The sequence below is a fragment of the Podarcis raffonei genome, chromosome 1, assembly GCF_027172205.1.
Source record: "Podarcis raffonei isolate rPodRaf1 chromosome 1, rPodRaf1.pri, whole genome shotgun sequence".
NCBI lineage: Eukaryota > Metazoa > Chordata > Lepidosauria > Squamata > Lacertidae > Podarcis > Podarcis raffonei.
In genome coordinates this window covers 132,774,177-132,794,498 of record NC_070602.1, presented here as the reverse complement: position 1 = coordinate 132,794,498, position 20,322 = coordinate 132,774,177, and the positions used below count along the sequence as shown (strand labels likewise).

General features: G+C 45.8%; 1 protein-coding gene and 1 long non-coding RNA gene across 2 annotated transcripts; one reads left to right on the top strand and one right to left on the bottom strand.

Annotated features, from left to right (window-relative positions):
• Positions 1 to 335: 335 nt before the first annotated feature.
• LOC128402980 (uncharacterized) lies at positions 336 to 2,495 on the bottom strand. Its single transcript, XR_008327827.1, has 2 exons — positions 2,142 to 2,495; positions 336 to 1,001 (listed from the first exon to the last, which is right to left on the bottom strand). It is a non-coding gene; the product is annotated as an uncharacterized LOC128402980 (long non-coding RNA).
• Positions 2,496 to 2,718: 223 nt separating this feature from the next.
• On the top strand, positions 2,719 to 19,292 carry ACKR3 (atypical chemokine receptor 3). Its single transcript, XM_053362785.1, has 2 exons — positions 2,719 to 2,853; positions 17,450 to 19,292. Exon 2 carries the CDS (start codon positions 17,477 to 17,479, stop codon positions 18,569 to 18,571), a length of 1,095 nt encoding a protein of 364 aa, XP_053218760.1. The 5' UTR covers positions 2,719 to 2,853; positions 17,450 to 17,476; the 3' UTR covers positions 18,572 to 19,292.
• Positions 19,293 to 20,322: the final 1,030 nt, after the last annotated feature.

Sequence of the window (20,322 nt, the reverse complement as noted above, 5' to 3'; positions counted from 1 at the left end):
TGTCAAAAGGTTTATTATTTCCTTTTAGGTTGGTGAAAGCATGTCACATATCAAACTACTCCTCCAGAAGACCAGAACAAATACACAGGTCAAAACCACCTACTTTTGGGGAAAACTGGGTGTGTGGGTTGTTCTGCTTATGAAATCATATCCTGCTTAAGCTCTTTTGCTACTGCTTTTCTTTTTCCCTTTTTCTTTTAAAAGGAAGAACTATATTTGTCCTTCATGACCCTCCTCCTGATAGTTCATTTATATGATCTGCTGAATGCTCAGCAGCAGTTTTCAACAGTTTTCACTTATGGTGCTCAACAGGTACATTAATGCAGAATAGTCCATAATATCATGCAGAGATCCTTGGGGATCCTGCAGTTTATTTCCTTTTGTTGCAGGAAATAAGCCATTTTCAAGCCCAAATCAAAATGTCAGAAAATGTGACTGCCCCTATTCTTGAATGGAACTTGGTTTTGTTTTCATTTTTAATGGAACAGAAAAAGAGATTTGAGGCTGGTTGCCCTCCTGCTTGGAAATCTGCTGCCTGAAGCAACTGCTTTGTGCTGTTTTATAATAAGATTTATGCCTGCCATCTGCTTTCTGGTTTATTTGTTTATGCTTCGCATTCAGGAATCCCGTGCCCACTGGACCAGAGTGTTTGTTGTCGTTCTGAAAGGCTGGTGTCGTTGAGCCAATGCTTCTCCTCACAGAAGCCATGGCTGACTCATCGGCTGCAAGTCTTGCTGCCCTTCTGCATGTGTTGTGGCCTTTGTCACGTTTGCTTCCCATTTACCGGAAACACAGCTCAGGCTTTATCCTTTGTCACATTTATTTGCCGTTTGGTGTCTCAGCTACACTGCCAGGAAACAAGGCTGTAGGTTGTGGCGCATGAACATCTCTCCAGCTGTCTTTCACAATGAAGACAGAGGCAAAGAATCTGTCTTTCTTCGGTTCTCCTTTGCACCTCTGTCCTCCAGCACTTCTCTGGCAGACTTTCTGCTTTCTAATTACTGGAAAAAGAATATTTATTATTAGTTAGTATCAGAGGGTGGCAACTGGATTTTCACCTATGTGTTTGTTTGCATTAAAGGTAAAGGTAAAGGGACCCCTGACCATTAGGTTCAGTTGCAGATGACTCTGGGGTTGCAGCGCTCATCCCGCTTTATTGGCCGAGGGAGCCAGCGTACAGCTTCCGGATCATGTTTACCTTCCCGCCGGAGCGGTACCTATTTATCCATTTGCACTTTGACGTGATTTCGAACTGCTAGGTTGGCAGGAGCTGGGACCTAGCAATGGGAGCTCGCCCCATCGAGGGGATTCGAACCGCCAACCTTCTGATCGGCAAGCCCTAGGCTCTGTGGTTTAACCCACAGTGCCACCTGCATTCTGAGCCAATTTCTGGTGGTGTTGGGAGAACATTCTTCCCCCCACCTCACCAGACCCTTGACACACCTTGAGAGCTGGTGTGGCACAGCGACTAAGTGCCCAAGGAAACGTGTTGGTTTAGTTTCCAAAAGATCAAAGCAGCAGGGGAGGTTTGTCTGTTAGAGCAAAGGGGGCACTGCCCCACCAACCTGCTTCTGCCCTCAGCCCATCTGACTGCCTCCTTGTGTGTGGCTGCCATTTTTCTTGGCCCCCCCTACTGTTCGGCTCCCAGTCCGAATTGGCACCTGGCACCACTGGCACTCATGGATCAATGCCGTAATTTGGAGTGGGGTGCGGGTGGGGCATTCAGACATGCAGTTTTCCTGATTTAACACCCCACTGCTACCTGCTATTTGTTTCATGTGGGAAATGTACACATATTCATTCAAGTGAACCAAATAGCTGCTTGGCTATAAGTCACTTTGGATTGCCTTGGGCAAGATAACAAATGAAATAAAATAGTAAAAATAAATGATAGTAACAGCAGCCTGGAGTCGTGGAAATAAAAATGGGAGAAATGGCATGTGGAGGATGGGTTAAGGCCATAGCTGTCAACGTTTCCCTTTTTTAAAGGGAAATTCCCTTATTCTGCATAGGATTCCTCGCAAGAAAAGGGAAAAGTTGACAGCTATGATTAAGGCCCTCCAAGAGCACCTGCCTGATTTGTCACTCTTTTATACCATCATGTCAGATCTGTTAGAATCTTATTTCAGCCATGGACTCACCTTCGGTACAATGCTCTGTCTCTGGAACGTGGCGGGAGCAATAATAATGATCTACTTGACCAGTTTGTCGACCGAGCTAAAAGTACGCGAAGTGCTTTGAACCAAGTGAAATGTTCCGGAGCCGCGAAGAGTTTCCACGCCGCTTTGGGGAAGTAGCTGCGCGCTCCAAGTTCAGCACATGCCGCTTACTGAGAACGACTTGCAAAGGAAAACTGCAGCCTTCCGGACAAGCGCACGTTGCGAAACGTGATCCTAAGGCTGCTCTTGGATGGGGAAACCAGACCCGCGGAGTTGAAAGGACCGGGATCCTCCTCAGGGCAGGAGGATTTAGGCTTTGCAGACGCGCCGCTTTCCCTCGAGGGCGCCTCCCCCTCTTGCAAGGATCGCGCGGAGAGGACGCCCCGGGCGCGCTCCTCGCCTGGCGCTGCTCGCTTTTTTGTTGCGCGCGCGCGCGCATCCCGCAGGATGCAGGTGCTCTCGTCCCGCGGAGGGAGGGCGGGCGCGGGGCGGGGCGGGCGCGGAGCGAGCCGGCCCCCTCGGGGCTGTGGGGCGGCCCGTGGGCCGAGCTGCCCCCTAGAGGCGCCTTCCCGCCGCGCGCGCCCCGGCCCAGCCCCGCACGCACCGATATAAGCGGCGCGGCCGGCGGCCCGAGAGCGCAGTGCCTGGCGAGCGGCGCCCCGAGAGGACGAGAGAGGCGCGCGGAGACGGCGAGGTAGGGAAGGGAAGGGAAGGGAAGGGAAGGGAGGGCGGCTTGCCCGGGCTCGTCCCGCCGCCAGGCTTCTTTGTTCGGCGCCGGCCATCGGCCCGGAATGTCTTTGTGCCCGGCGGCGAGTGAGGTCGCTTCTCCGTCTGCGGAGCCGAGCGCGGCTCTGGCCCCCGAAGGGCGCGTGGCGAGGGAGGGCGAGAAGCGGAGCGCCGGGCCAGCCGAGCCGCGCTTCTTCCCGCGGCGCTCCTCTCCGGGGATCGGCGTCGCCCTCGTCGCTGCGCCGCCAGAGCGGATGGATGGCGTCCCGGGGCGGGCATCTTCCTTCGGGAGAGTTTCCTCGTTGGGGCTGCCTGATCGCCAAGCGAGTTGCAGCACTTCCAAACCCAGTGCTAAATGCATGGTTTTGGGTGGGTCAGTGGGGCAGGTCAGAAAGGCATAATAATAAGAATGAAGTGCCTGGAATTGCAGCCTGTAGCCCTATTGATAGGGACCCAGGTGGCACTACCATGCACACTGAAGAAAGTGGGGCTTACTTCGGAGTAAGCGTGCATGGCATCAGCCTGCAGAGCTACAAGGCTGACCTAGGGGGTGTGCACATCAAATGCACTGTGGTGTTTTGGGATGACATTGCACATGTCAGGGGACTCTCAGCAGAAATGGGCTGCGGGCAACAGTCAGTGCTTTTGATCCTCAGTGCTAGTCAGGCCAGTTAACAAAGGAGATTTACATCAAGGGGAAATGCTTTGGCCACATCACAGGAATCTGTGTGAGGGCTGCACTCCTAAGCACACTCGTTAGAGAAGTAAGTCTCGTTTATCCTAAGCAAACATGCTTAGGATGGGAGGAGTCAAACCAACAACTGCAAGTTACAAGAAAGGAGATTCCGAATAAACATCAGGACGAAATTTCTGATAGTAGGAGCTGTTTGACAGTGGAACAGACTCACCCAAGGAGTCTCCTTCATTGGAAGTATTTTAGCAGAGGTTGGAGGGCCATCTGTCATGGATGCTTTAGCTGAGATTCCTGCACGGCGGGGGGTTGGACTAGATGACCCCTGGGGTCACTTCCAACTCTACAATTCTGTGAGTCAATGATTCTAGGATCACATTGCAGAAGTTTCACAAAGCCACACTTTGAAAAGCGAGAGAACTTGTCACCTGCTCTTTTGTATGCGTATTCCTGTTTCAATAGGAAGCTAAACACCCCTGGAGAAAGAAGACCCGCTTTTGTGTTGTTGTTGTCATTTGTTGGGGTCAGGCAGTCTAGCGGAGCTCCTTTGCTGACAAGCATTCAGGGGATGGGCAATAAACAGCCACCCTGTAACTTTCAGCAGTAATGAGGAGTTGTAAAGTTACTCTGTTTAGTTGCTAAAAGCAGGATAATGAGGGTTAAAAGAAAAAAGTCAGAGTGCCTCATTAAAAGTTTTATGATCCTCTGAAAGTATTAGTGGGCATTCCCAAGAATATTTTATTCTGCAAAGTTTCAAGGCTATGGCAACTTTTTGTTTGTTTGTAAGTTTAGATGTTGCCGTTGAGTCTCGGACTTGCAGGGGAAAGTGACAAAGAGTTGTGCAAAGAGGCCTGTGTTTCTGTTCCCTGAATTTTCCACCAGCAGAAGGTCTGATTCATTGCCAAAGGGTTCCAGGAACAAGTTTTCTTTAAAAAGAGAAAGGGACTCCTCCCTTGCCTTGCACATTTCAGATGTTTCTGTGTGTTTGCCACTGTTTTATTAAATAAGCTACAAAGAGTGAAATGTTAAATGTTCTTTTTCTATCAACTTTTGACTAAACAGAGCAGACGTTGGGTAGAAAGAGTCACGTGGTTTGATGGGGGAAGAAGCAAAGTGTACCACAAAGACGCTTTCCACAAGGAATCATTTGAACAAGCTGATATACTTCAGCAGACAGAAAGAAAGGAGCCGTGCTGTTATTTTAATTGACTTTATTAATAGGTAGCAGCATTGCCTATAAATGTCTTCCAATATCGCATGCCATCTAATACTGTCTGCCTAGTTTTGAAGGTGTAAAATGGCATTAAGTTGGGTTCATGCCCTGTTGGTTTGCTTGATCTCAGTCACAGAATCAAGGTTGGGGAGCTGTTGGCAGGACAGCTTTGTGAGCTTGTGGAAGAAGAGCTAATAAAGCAAATGTCAACTTCAGAATATTTAGCTAAGACGTTCTGTGGGTGGTTGAGAAGATACAGAGCAACTTTCATGTCTGTTTTTCAGATACACTGCATATGCTTGCACCCAGCCTTAACAACACAAATAAGACTATCTGATGCAATTTTTTCTACAGCTCCTTTATCATGTCTGTTTGAGGTGATTCTTTAGGGCATTGGACTACTGTTTTTCAGGCATGCTTAATAAAAGTGAGTGATGTGTTTGACCTCACATTGAGCTGCTTTTAATTCCCTTAATCCAATTGTTCAGATCCTGTTCTTACACTTGGACGGACTGGACTTGGTAGTTCTGGGTTGGGATGGCAGCCAGTATTAGAAATACTTCCACAGTTTTGCTTTTAACAATTGTAGACAAAGAACATCAAGTTGCTCTGAAAATATTATTTAATATTTTAAAAGCCCTTCAATGGTGGATAGACTAAAGATTTCAGATTTTTAGACCAACAGAAGTTATGCCAATAAAATATGAAATTATGTCTTTGTTTTAATATTCCATAATAAATGTTGCTGTGGAATCAGGTGTGTGTGTGTGTGTGTGTGTGTGTGTGTGTGTGTGTGAGAGAGAGAGAGAGAGAGAGAGAGAGAGAGAGAGAAAGAAATGTGTAATAGGAACACTATAGGCTCAGTATTCTACTCCTTATGCAGAATGAGACGATAGGCTGACATGGCAGAATTCTGGACTGTGTCACTTCGGATGGCAAGTGTAGTTCTGTATTTTTTAAAGCTCCCTCTCTTTAAAAAACACTTCGTTTAGAAAAGTAGTGCCATTGGGATAAAGACTTGCCCAGCCCCAGCCCTTGATGTACAAGGTAGGACGTTTTTTACATGGGAAACATTCAAAATAAGAACCCATCCTGCAGTCTGAATTTTACCACCTGATTATCCACAATGTGCAGAATGATTTGAAGTTTGCAGAATTGGGTTCTTCATATTAATTCCAAAATGCCAAAGGCCATGTTAAAAGTAAATTTGCAGCTATGCAGTAACAAAGGAGCGTGCTTTAACTCCATCATGCTTTGCTTCTTGAAGGCAAAGGGGACAAGGGGAGCTATTTGGCTGTGTGATTTGGTTATGGCAGCAAACATCCTCTCACAGAATCAAATTCTTTCTTGGGCAAAGGAAGAGGAAAGGGCGAGCTGGGAAATCAAGTGCCTGGGAGGACTTGGTTTTTTATGTATGAAGAGGATGAATGAATAACAGGGAAGACTGTATAGATCTTTGTTTTCCTGCCATGATTCCAGATGTGGACTGTTACAGAAACCTGATTTCTCTGTCATCCAACCCACCTGCAGTTCCTTTAAGTGCAGCCTTACAACAGTTACCCAGCCTGCCATTCTCGCTGCCCTTCTAAATCGAGAGTAAGGGGCAGAATAGCTCTGGTCTCCCTAGCCAGAGGACTGAGACCCCCCCCCCCAGCTCTGCTTACTGGAACAATCCCAGACAATAGCCAGACGGGTCTTCTACTGCAATTGTCTTTGGATATGGCTGTCCCTGATCTTCAATATCAACAGCTAATCCCCGTGGCGGTTTGAGCATATCACTTTTCTGGCTGGGGCTGCGCATTGTTGGCATGCAAGCATCTAAATAGCATCATGGGGTCTTGCCACACAAACATTGAGGTGGCTGCAGAATAAAAGTAGACTGGGCAGCACAGTTTCTCGAGCCTGTCCTGGGAGACTTCTGACTGGCATGCGGTAGGACCTCAGAGCCATTCATTAACAAACAGTCAAGATTGCTTTGTTTTACGTTTCAGCTGGCACACTGGGCTAGACTCCCTTGCTATTCTGGGGTGAGCACTGGCAGGGGGCCACAAAGCCTACAATCAGCTTAAATCCTTTTCTTTCATGGGCTGTTATTCTATCCCATTGCAGCGAGGAGGGGCAGGGAATAGTAACTCACCCAATTGTTGATTTCACCGTGTTGATCTAGCACTACCCTTGCTCAAGCTGAGCTCCTTTTTGAAAACATTTGCTTAAAATTCACACTGAAATTCTCATTGCATTAATTGGAATGAGATGCTTTTAGTGGGACAGTTAAAGTGTAATGAGCTGTTGATTCCACAACATTAAACCAAGTTACTTTTAATGTGCTTGACTCAGTCAGGAGATTCCTTTTTCAGTTTCTATTTCCATTGTGGTGATAAGCCAGTACTGTCCGCTGCAGTAAGCTGATTAAGTCAAAGCAAACATGCCAGAATCCTGCATATAAGCAAGTAAAACTACATTTTATTTTCTAGTTTAAGTTAAGCATGAGTAAAACTTCTTTTCCACTCACCCCTGTCCTTACAGATTGTAGAGTATTAGTAGTAACTTAATTCTTTAAAGCAAATAAATTATTTTACTAGCTAGTTAGTATTAGGAGTGAAAGTAATGGGTAAGATATATCTAGATAATTTAAAATAGATATGATGAACCCCTTTGATGAATAGGCTAAATAAATGTGTTGATTTCCTTCATTTACACAAGTTGAGTACTGCATTCCAATTGTGCAGTTCCTTGCATTGTTTTTGCACTGAATGTCAGAGGAGCAGAGATGGGAAGAAAGGGTAGTAACTGAAAGCCCTCCCAAGGTATAGAAGTCCCAGGGCTACAGTCTAAAAGTCATGTGATGCAGCAACCTTGTTGAAGCTAAGCAGGTTTGGACCTGTTCAGTACCTGGATGGGAGGCCACCTGGGTAACATATAGATTCCCTTCTTTAGCTTCCTGGTGAAAGGGTAGGATACTAATAAACTTTCTCTTTTAAAAACTTAACAATGAGGATTAGAAACTTATTTTATTTTGGGGGGAGGGGGAGGAATTGGTTATAACTCTAAAGCAGGGCTTCCCAAACTTGGGTCTCCCGCTGTTTTCAGACTACAGTTCCCATTATCCCTGACCAATGGTCCTGCTAGCTAGGGATGATGGGAATTGTAGTCCAAAACAGCTGGAGACCCAAGTTTGGGAAACTCTGCTTAATGAGTTCCAGCTTCTCTGAGTCATGTGGTTGTAAATGACATGGTTTTCTTCTTGCTAATAAGATTTTCTTGTTGGTATAACTTAAATATTTTTTTACTATCAACACAAGTTGAATGCATAGAAATACTGCATCTCTGCCCCATGGACATGCCATTAGATGTCCAAATCAGCGGCAGCAGAAGCAGTTAGCGACTTGCAGGTGATGAACAGGGATGTAGAGAACTAAGTGACATTGGTGCTGCTGGCAGGTAACGTGGGTAGTTTCATGACAAAATTCGCACTCTTTTTATTCCCTTGGGAAACATGTATTTTAAACTATATTGTTTGTGTGAGGCCTCCTCAGTCTCTTTTCATGAAATATGAGGAAGATGGCCCTGATTCCCTGATAGCCACATGTTTGTTTACTGATACAGTGCTACCTCTGGCTACGAACTTAATTCGTTCCAGAGGTCCATTCTTAAGTTGAAACTGTTCTCATCCTGAGGCGCACTTTCGCTAATGGCGCCTCCCGCTGCGCGACTTCTGCTCGCATCCCAGGGCAAAGTTCGCAACCAGGAGCAACTGCTTCTGGGTTAGCGGTGTTCATAACCTGAAGCGTGTGTAACCAGAAGCATTCATAAACAGAGGTACCACTGTATCTAGAACTGGGCCAAAATGACTCAGAAATTCCTAGGCAAATGTTTCTTTACAGAGACATTTTATTTTCTCACCAACCTGCTTTTCCTCTGAATATTCTCCATTTCTTTGTGTGCCACCCCCTTCATGCCCTGGAACAATGCTTGATCTGGGACCTTGTGGAAGATGAAAAATGGAGGCCACGTTGCCCCCATGGTTGCTGCTGCTGTTGCCAGTTGCAAGAGCAGCAGCACCCAAAACAACACCACCCCCAGTTGGGAGGGAAGAAAATAAAAGAAGTCATTTTACTGCCACTGATAATGGTGAGTCTCACACTCAAGCAACTGTTTAAGAATTTATGTTTCCCCTGGATAAATGTCATGAAATGCACTTCTCCTACACCCCAATGTTTCTGCCCACAAATAAAATGCAAAATTCTGAGAAGCCTTTTGCACACTTGTCAGAGATGCAGCTAAGCTCCCTTGCACCACTGGCAAGGAGGTGTATTTGTGCTCCCTCCACATCCCTTGTGCCCTTGGCAAGGAGATGTATTGGCGCCTCTGAAGCCAGGAGAGACCATGGACAAGAAACTCAAAAGTCTTGCTTTTCATTGCCTTTCTCTTGGGAGGGAGCCCTGGAGGGTTGCTGAGATGGCCCATGCCAGTGACCGGATTCCTCCACCGAGCCGCCCAGAAGTGCCTGTGTGCCTATCAAGGCCAGCCAGGGAGCAGGCAGCCAGTGGGGCAGGCTCCTAGCCACTCCAAGCCAGAGGGAAGAGGCTTGATTTTTGTGTCCCCTCCCCTGCTGGGCCTGTGCCTTTGGTGGGGGCCAAGCTGGCCAACCCCCAGATATGCCTCTGCACATGGTGCTATGTCTATTGATTGTTTTTAAAACTAAAGAAACCTGCAAATCTTGGAGAGGTTTTACCAGAATTTCTGGTATATATATATATATTTCAGTAGAGGGCAGTATATTCTGAGTAGCTGTACTAAAACCAATCTTGCTTTGCCAAGGCAAACAGTGTTCCTTTCTCTGAAAAAGCATACAGTTTTAACACTTGCAAACACACAGACACTCTGTATTAATATCTTGTTAAACACCATTTGACAACAATAAGAGTGGGATTAAAATATATTGCAGGGGTTGGTGACATGAACAAACAAGTAAAAAGGTAAAGGTAAAGGTACCCCTGCCCGTACGGGCCAGTCTTGACAGACTCTAGGGTTGTGCGCCCATCTCACTCAAGAGGCCGGGGGCCAGCGCTGTCTGGAGACACTTCCGGGTCACGTGGCCAGCGTGACATCGCTGCTCTGGCGAGCCAGAGCCGCACACGGAAACACCGTTTACCTTCTCGCCAGTAAGCGGTCCCTATTTATCTACTTGCACTTTGACGTGCTTTCGAACTGGGCAGGCAGGCGCTGGGACCGAGCAACGGGAGCGCACCCCACCACGGGGATTCGAACCGCCGACCTTTCGATCGGCAAGCCCTAGGCACTGAGGCTTTTACCCACAGCGCCACCCGCGTCCCTGAACAAACAAGGGATTACCTCAAATCAAAGAGAAGTGGGTGAGTCTTTGTTGTGAAGTTGGATGAGCTCTGTGGCATCTGTCCAGGGTCCTGAGCTTCAGTGATGTGTGGATGTTTGTCTGTCTTGTGAAAAATCTCAGTAAAGAAAGATCAATCAGATTGTGTTAGGGTCAATCTAGGTATGATATGGTAGATCTATGAGCTTTATGCTCAGATAAACAGGTTTCAGTGGAGGTAGGCTAAAGAAGCTTAATGGGAGAAGGTATAGAACCCATGGCTAGATTTGCCTTTCCCCCTAACTGAGTGCACTTTCCGTACTGGATCTCAGCAGTGGAGAAGGTGACGTTTGGAGGACAGACCTTGTATGTGAGGAGGGCTACCCTCCTCTCCACGCATGCAACCCCTTTGCTGCTAAAATATAGCTTCTTCCTGATGGTGGGAGCTCTGGGTTTAAACAACAGATTTGCTACCATCATGTTTCTAGTTTGGTCCTCAGGAAGGACATTGGAGAACCCAACTTCTCTTTATTTTTACTTTTTGTCAGCTTACAGTGAAAGATTTAAAACACCATGCAATAATGACTACATAAAGATAAGACAAAAAGAGCAAATCTGTGCAGAGTTAGTCCCTTTCTGATCCTATTCTCTCTCTTATCCAATACTACAACAGCTTTTATGGAGGAGCAGAAGAGAGAAAGAGAAAGAACTTGGCAATTTGGGAATGGACAATTGTGGGGCATAGATTTGTTGGTGTTTTGGAAATAAACAGCTGCTGCACCTTACACACCCTATAATTAGTGAAGCAGTTGGGCTGGGCATTTAAATTGCACCTTAAAATTCAATGTCTGTATACAGAAAGGTAGCCGTGTTGGTCTGCCATAGTCAAAACAAAATTTTTCCCCCCCTTCCAGTAGCACCTTAAAGACCAACTAAGTTAGTTCTTGGTATGAGCTTTCGTGTGCATGCACACTTCAAAGAACTACCAAGAACTAACTTAGTTGGTCTTTAAGGTGCTACTGGAAGGGAAAAAATGTCTGTATAAACACTATTAATCCATGGATTTGTCCAACAGCAGATTAATAAAAAACAACTTCAGTTCAGCAGCCTCACACCCCAGGATTTTGCAAAAGGTGAAAGGGAATTGACTGGTTTGGCCTTTTTAGAAGGGGAGAAAGCTACCACAAAGAATATCCTGTCCTTTTCACTAGATGACATGGGCATTCTGAGTGGGGTGTTCCTTGCAAATTGGGGGGAGATAGAAGAGAAGGTGTTTCTTCAGACACTTTGATCCTGACAATTCAGAGAAGCCTTTCTGAACCTTGGGTTCCCCGATACTGTTGGACTACAACTCCCATCACCCCTGACCAATGGTCTTGCCAGATAGGGATTATGGGAGTTGTTGTCCAACAACATCTGGGGTCCCAAGGTTGAGAAAGGCTGAACTGGAGCCTGAAAGGTTTTAAAAAGCAAAGCAGACCATATTACTTCTAAGTGAGCCTGCAACCTGACCTGCAACCTGGCCAGTGTAGTATTTTAAGGGCAGATGTAACGTGCACCCACCATTGTGACGTGGGTAATTTGGGTGAAGCTGCCATATTTTGGACCAGGTGCAGTTTTCAAACTCTCTTCACAGGCCATACCACGTAGAGGGCACTCCAATACTCCAATCTTGAGATCGACAAGGCATAGCTCCTATTAGCCGCTTCCTTCTTAGGTGGACGGAAGGCAGCCGTGGTTCTGCCCCAGGAGGAGAGGGTTGAGCTTTCCAACTCCATGCCTTACCTTGACAATATGAGGGCTGTTTCTCATTATAACTAACTGAATTGTGGCAGGGAGTAAAAGAAAGCAGCTGGTCATGGTTTTGTACCTCCTACATAACCACATCTGAGCTGCCCACAATTTTTCACTGCCCTCCTCTGTTCAGAAGACTTCTCTTTTGCTTCAGTTGTCCACAGCATGCATCCCCAAAGCAGTCTCTTGATGGCTGCAGATCCAGTCCTTCCTGATGCTATGAGGAGGATGCTTTATCCAGTGTTGCTGGATTTGGTCTTTGGTTGGTCTGCAGAAGCACGCCTTGGCCATCTTGCCAGACTTTCCATTACGAGGGTGATGTTTAATGGGGAAGAGGGAGCTCCGAGATGTTCATAAAAGGAGGCTGCCAGATAAGTACTTTCTTGGCTTCCACATGTAACTGCTTGCTAAATCAAATTAACGCTCCCCACAGGCCAGAGTAAGCAGAGAAAGGAGCAGGTTACTAGTTCAATAGGCAAGTTCTGTAAAAGTTGGGCCTGGCAACCATCCAAAAAGGGGTGGCGGGTGTAGACAACTTTGCATGAAATAAGTATAGTTGTACCTTGGAAGGCGAATGGAATCCATTCCAGAAGTTCGTTCAACTTCCAAAATGTTTGAAAACCAAACCGCGGCTTCTGATTGGCTGCAGGAAGCTCCTGCAGCCAATGAAAAGCCATGGAAGCCCTGTCGGACATTCGGGTTCCAAAAGAACATCTTCAAACCGGAACAATCACTTCTGGGTTTGCAGCGTTAGGGAGCCAAAACGTCTGAGTTCCCGGGTCTTTCACAACCAAGGCATGACTGTATTGGAAATGCATAATCTAACTCTTAAAGGTGTGGTTGGGTTGTGTATGTTTTCAAAGGGAAGAAAGAAATGCAGTCATTTTCAACCAGTCCTTTGACTTCCATGTCTGGGGGACCTTTTACAGCCTAAGGGCCATGATCCTTCATGGGCAGCCTTCTGGAGGCCACAGTGGTGAGTAGAGTGACAGGTATTATTCTTACCTTGTACAAGAAATGTTAGTCGTTTCTATAAACACCCCCAGCATGCACACTCCATCTCAGCATCGCCCCCCCCTGCTCCAGGCAACCCAGAGTCCAAGGGCCCATTCCAGTTGCGCAGAAGCACAGAGTGAGCTACAGAACAGGGCTTCTGAAGGGGTCATGGCCATGGGGTGTGGGGCCTGGTAACAGCCCCAGGGACCATACTGAGAGGCCTGGAAGGGCACGTTCAGGCCCAGGCCTAAGATTCCCCATCCAAGCTCTGAAGTGCCCAGCAACATTACTAAAAGTTTCCGCCTTCTGATACGTAAGTGGCAGGCATTCTCTTGAAAAGCTCTAAGGAGCACAAATCACAGCATCTCTCTCTTGTGTGTAGACACATTCCAGATCCTAGAATACCATGCACTCCTTAGTGACTCATGCATCCCATAATACATTAAACTATCCTGAGTTTGGAGAGCAGTTTGTTTGATGAAACTGCTGCCAATGAGGAAAGTTGCGGGGGGGGGGGGAGAGGGGGCGTGGCATGTCCACCTACCTGAGGAACTGTAGTACACCTGGCTGGAGATAGGCTCAAAAGTGTGATTGTGCCACAAGGCCAGAAAGGCACCCAACTGTGTACATCTTTGCCTCTGTGTCTGGGCACACGTGCCTGGAATGCAGTGAGATCTGACATGAATAAATGGTCGCCTTCTTTGAGCTTGGGGGTCATGAGGCGTTTGCTCTCATGTTGGCACAGCGCCACCCAGAGGGCACCACTGCACTAGCGCTCCTTGGAGCCGTTCAGCATCTCTCTTTAGGCTTCGGTAGGTCTGTTGCCACCACCTTCTGATAGCAGCACAGAGACTGGCCACAAAAGGAGATCAGAGATGAATGAAGGAGAAGGGCTGGATTCTGGTTTCAGTGCCGTGAGTTTAAATTTTCAGAACTCTTCTGAGCCAATGTAAATGATTACAAGGGGATAAGACAACCTGCTGGAGTTGCTCAAAGATAAAACCATTGTTAAATCAGAAAAGAGCAGTTTCTGAAGGCTTTTAGCCATTTCTCATCCTGACTGATTCTCGTAATAACTGCTGCTTCAGATCTCTCAGTTCCAATATATTTATAGCAGTGAGATTCAGTTAGTTTTATTCTAAATGCTTAAAAAGCTGAAAGAAATGCCAAGCATTCTAGAGAAGTCTCAATTGTAAGTCTTTTTCTTTCTTTACATATTTAGCTCTCAGTGGTACTTCCCTGTTCCTCACTTTCTCATATACTTCCAGCCTTCATAGTAAGCCTTTCCACTTCTGAGTGCATAAAATACCACCACTGTCCCTCTGTTCTGTGAAAAAGCTTCACCCATTGAATTTCTGCCTAATCCATAAAATTTATGCACGCTTTTCTAGCAAAATGAGCACGCCACACCACTGCATCATGACAATCTATGTATAATATACCCATATTTAGAAGACTATGTGCAGTATTAAAACCTATATTTCAACAAGTGGAGTCTAGCAAAAAACAGTGAGTTGTGGGGTAAAGTCTGCCTTTCTCATGAAGTCAGACTTAAGACTTGCAGTGCAATTCTGAGCGGCATTGGGGTGCATGTGAAGTGGTGTATCACTCGTCATACAGGGCAGGAGGGGTGGGGAACCTGCTTCCTCCCCCCCCAGGCTTTTTCTCAATCCTACCCCCACCCCCAATTGCAGAGGAAGATTTATACAAGCTCCATACTGGCATCAAGTATGAGTGGGAATCCTGAGGCCTCTGAGACAAATAAAGGCTGCACCTGCCTGGACGTGGAATAGAATAGAATTTATTATTTATACCCCGCCCATCTGGCTTGGTTTCCCCAGCCACTCTGGGCAGCATAGCTGTCAGCTTTCCCCTTTTCTTGCAAGGTATCCTATTCGGAATAAGGGAATTTCCCTTTAAAAAAGGGAAAAGTTGGCAGCTATGCTGGGTGGCTTCCAACAAAGTATTAAATTACAGTGGTCTGTTAAACATTAAAAGCTTCCCTAAAGAGGGCTGCCTTCAGATGTCTTCTAAAAGTCTGGTAGTTATTCTTCTCTTTGACATCTGGTGGGAGGGCATTCCACAGGGCGGGCGCCACTACCGAGAAGGCCCTCTGCCTGGTTCCCTGTAACTTGCCTTCTCACAGTGAGGGAATCGCCAGAAGGCCCTCAGCGCTGGATCTCAGTGTCTGGGCAGAACGATGGGGGTGGAGACGCTCCTTCAGGTATACTGGGCTGAGGCTGTTTAGGGCTTTAAAGGTCAGCACCAACACTTTGAATTGTGCTCAGAAACGTACTGGGAGCCAATGTTATGTGGTCTCGGCAGCCGCCCCCAGTCACTAGTCTAGCTGCCGCATTCTGGATTTGTTGTAGTTTCCGGGTCACCTTCAAAGGTAGCCCCATGTAGAGCGCATTGCAGTAGTCCAAGCGGGAGATAACTAGAGCACGCACCACTCTGGCAAGACAGTCCATGGGCAGGTAGGGTTTCAGTCTGCCTACCAGATGGAGCTGGTAGACATCTGCCCTGGATACAGAATTGACCTGTGCCTCTATGAACAGCTGTGAGTCCACTAGCTGCATCACGGAGGAATGGTGGGATATAAATGTCAGAAAAACAATCAAAGTAAAAAAAAAGTTTTATCATTGATAAATGATATGGAAAGGAAGACCAACTATATAAAAACCAATCTGGTCTTCATCAAAACACTATTGCACAGCGTCATCCAGTGAAATTAATTGCCTGCAAATTTTCACAAAGTGTGCAATTAGTCAATGGATACAGTTGCTGCAGAATGTTCTAATAATCACCGGCACAAATAGTTTTTGAAAGTGCTACATAAATTTGAATAATTTTAGCAGTAGTTTATCAATAGTTTTTCAGTAGTTTTTGACTATAATCTGTGGGGAAAGAACCTCCAGGCGCTGCTCTTCTGACTAGTGTGTTTTACCTTGGGCAAGTAGTGAGAACAGTCACATAACTGGATCTCTAAATTTGTACTTGCATCCAGTATGGTGTTCTTCTTATCATTCGCTCTCACAACTTCTTTGTGTGGAAAGGAACATAGTATTAAACTCATCCTAATACTGTAAAAAAGCATTTTGCCAAACCATTCAGTCTGTGCCAAGAGAACCCAAGATAAATACATTTAAATAATTGCTGTCACCATCAACTCATGATAAATGTGGTAAAGGGTGTGGAAAATCAAATGTTGCGGTAGGTAGATATCAAATTCTGAAGCAGTAACTTTTGCCTTTTCAAATTGCTTAGGGCCAACCAAAGGCACGATGATGTCTCATACAGTGAAATATAAATGGCACCTCTTCTTCCACTAATGAACACTGGTGGTCTTGCCCAGCTCCTCTTCATGTCTACACAACTTATGCAGAAGAACTTTCCAGTGAAAATGTCATGGATCAGATCTGTCTGTCATCAGCCTTGCCACCCTTAATGACATCCCAAACCGCCACTTGACTTAATGTAAAGACTGCTGTCTTTGAACAGCTTTCTCCAACGTTATTTAGAAAAAAATGGTTGGGGATTTACTGGGCAAACATTGCACTACAGTTCTCAATTTTATGCAGCCTCATCAAAAACCCCACTAAAATTGTAAACGCCTTGAACACCATAAACTGATGGCCCCATCCAGCAAGATTTGATTTTAGTGCTTTCTAAAGCAAGGGATGACAGTGTTTGCCAGCAATTTTCAGACACATTGATGGGTTTATTCTAGTGGGAAGCCTGAGTATTGCAGGCTAACCCTTTAGCCTAGAATTGTAGTTTTGAAACTGCTAGGGTAAGCTGATAGGACACATTGCTTATATTGAGAGCTGTATGATTTAAGTTATAGATGACAGACACCCAGCAGTTATTTAACCCTGATGTCTTTGTGTATCTTACACCCAGAGACTGCAGTGCAGCAGAACTATCACTTAAAGCAAAAGTGTACAAAATGCCAATGTTTCCTTTCTATTGTTTTCTGAATATTTTTATGCCAATGGTGGTAGTTTGTTTAAAATCTGAAGGGTGTTGTGTAAGATGCCACTTAACCAAAACATTCAGTGCACAAAGTGTCCCTGGACTGGTGGTCAGGTTACAGTGGTGCCTCGCAAGACGAAAATAATCCGTTCCGCGATTCTCTTCGTCTAGCGGTTTTTTCGTCTTGCGAAGCAAGCCCATTGACAGCTTAGCGGATTAGCGCTACAGCGGTCTAGCGGCTTTCAGCGACCAGCTGTTAAGCGGGTTATCAGCGGAACAGCTGATAGGCAGCTTAGCGGCTTAGGAAAAGGGGGGAAAAGCGGAAAAAACCCGCGGGGACGCGCAAGATTTTTTCGTCTTGCGAAGCAACCCCATAGGGAAATTCGTTTTGCGAAGCGCCTCCAAAACGGAAAACCCTTTCGTCTAGCGGGTTTTCCGTCTTGCGAGGCGTTCGTCTTGCGGGGCACCACTGTATTTGGGATGAAGGCAATTGTTTAAAAATGGCTGTTTTTGTTAACCAAGATGCTTATCCTTTCTCTTCTAGCTTCTTTGTTTTGCCTTAGGCTGCCTCCATCCCAGATCGACCAGCTATGAATACCATTGATTTGCCATCCCTATTTGAACATGTGGAAGTGGAGAATTTCACTGAAACCAACTTGACTTGTGGCAGTGGAGACTGCATCACTGTGGACTCCTTGTCATGCCCAACTATGCTCAACAAAAGTGCCCTGCTTTACACCCTCTCCATTTTTTATATATTTATATTTATGATAGGCTTAGTGGCCAATTTTGTGGTTGTCTGGATGAACTTCCAAGCCAAAACAACTGGCTACGAAACTCATCTCTATATCTTCAATCTAGCCATTGCCGACTTGTGTGTGATCATCACTCTTCCAGTCTGGGTGGTCTCCCTTGTTCAGCACAGCCAGTGGCACATGGGAGAGATCACTTGCAAGATCACTCACCTTGTGTTTTCCATCAATCTATATGGGAGCATCTTCTTCCTGGCATGCATGAGTGTGGATCGATACCTCTCCGTGGCCTGCTTCACAACCTCCAGCAGTGTTAAAAAGAAGAGGATCCGCCGTTGCATCTGCATCTTTGTCTGGCTTTTTGCTTTCTTTGTGTCTATCCCCGATACCCACTACCTGAAGACCGTTTCCTCCAACAATGAGACCTATTGCCGCCCCGTCTACCCGGAGGAGAATGCTAAGGAGTGGCTGGCTAGCATGGAACTGAGCTCTGTCATTCTAGGTTTTGTTATTCCTTTCCCCATCATTGCCATTTTCTATTGCCTCCTAGCAAGAGCCATATCTGCCTCTAGTGACCAAGAGAGGAAGAGCAACGGGAAAATAATTTTTTCCTATGTCGTTGTGTTTCTGGTCTGCTGGCTGCCATACCATGTTGTGGTCTTGCTTGACTTGTTGCTGACCTTCCATTTCCTTCCCTTCAGCTGCCACATGGAGAGCTTTCTCTTTGCAGCCCTTCATGTCACTCAGTGCTTGTCTCTGGTTCACTGCTGCGTCAACCCCATACTCTACAGCTTCATCAACCGAAACTACAAGTACGAGCTCATGAAGGCATTCATCTTTAAGTACTCGGCCAAAACAGGCCTCACCAAACTAATCGATACTTCCAGGGTATCGGAAATGGAGTACTCTGCTCTGGAACAAAATGCTAAATGATCACAGCTTCACAAGAGACTTTTTCTGTGCTCTGTCTTTAGCTGGACAATAAATTTGACCTAATATAATACAAATACAAACATGACTGTGCTTTTTTTGGAACAAATCATGTACCACCAAAATACTGCATTTTAAATGTTTTCTTGTGTTTTTTTTCTGCCATTAGCTAGTCCACACTGTTCAGTTATGTTATTGGGAGTGGGAGGGAAATATACAGTAAACAAAGCTATCTTGTGGTAAAGATGTTCCTTATTTTATTATATCCCACTTGGGGAGCAGATAGCCCCTTTCCTAGCTACCTTGACTTCACTGTATACATTTTTACAGTGTGTATTTAAAGAAAGCAGACCTCTATTTTCTTGCTTTTGCAATTATACTGGAAAATCAAATATATTTAATCATGCATTTGAAGCTTCTTGTCATCAAATATAGAATGCTGTCCTTTTAATGTTAGAATTCCATTCAGTTTACTGTTGTAAGAGTAGTACTTATAACAATTGTTAAATGAAAAATATATGTTTTTCTCTTCTAAGATGGCCTTGGCAATTTTTTTGTGGCAATATAGTTGTAATTTAGATTTTTAAAAAATATAATGCTCATTATACCATGTGATTATTGTGTAAAGATGTGTTTCAAAACCCTCACACACTTATTTCATTCAGTGTCCCATCTCCTTATTTGTAAATTATTTTTTGAAAAAATAAATATATTTGAAAACGAAGGAGGAGTAGCCTTTCATTTATTTATTTTACATTTACTTTATGATTTTTACATCTCTTTCTGCAAAGGAAGACTAATCAGATACACTTTTTAGAGGGGGACGGTGGCGTCTACCTCCCAATAGCATGTACACCATGGTAGCAGTAGACAAGGCAGACTCCCTTCCGAGGGATTGTGAGATTTCCCGTGAGATTCCCAGAGGTATCTGTTGGAAATAAAAGGGCCTTATCTATCTCTGACAGCCTCCCCCTCTGTGGCTTGCCCGATGGTCAGTGCAGGAAACGAAGGGAAAGATTCCTTCCTTCCTTCCTTCCTTCCTTCCTTCCTTCCTTCCTTCCTGCTGGACCTGCCTCAAGACTCTTTAAAGTGTTGATCTGTCACTAACAAATATAGGTAGGTAGCCATCTTGGTCTGCAATGGTCGAAACAAAATTTAAAAGTTCCTTCCAGTAGCACCTTAGAGACCAACTAAGTCATACCATACCAATACTCATACTCAATACTCATACCAATAACAAACTTAGTTTGTCTTTAAGGTGATACTGGAAGAAATTTTCTTATTTTGTTTCGACTAACGAATATGTTAAGGTGCCAGTGTGGTGTAGTGGTTAAGAGCGGTAGACTCGTAATCTGGGGAACCGGGTTTGCGTCTCCGCTCCTCCACATGCAGCTGCTGGGTGACCTTGGGCTAGTCACACTTCTCTGAAGTCTCTCACTCACTCACCACTCACCTCACAGAGTGTTACAGGACGCGGGTGGCGCTGTGGGTAAAACCTCAGCGCCTAGGGCTTGCCGATCGCATGGTCGGCGGTTCGAATCCCCGCGGCGGGGTGAGCTCCCGTCTTTCGGTCCCAGCTCCTGCCCACCTAGCAGTTTGAAAGCCCCCTTAAGTGCAAGTAGATAAATAGGTACCGCTTTATAGCGGGAAGGTAAATGGCGTTTCCGTGTGCTGCGCTGGTGCTGGCTCGCCAGAGCAGCTTCGTCACGCTGGCCACGTGACCCGGAAGTGTCTCCGGACAGCGTTGGCCCCCG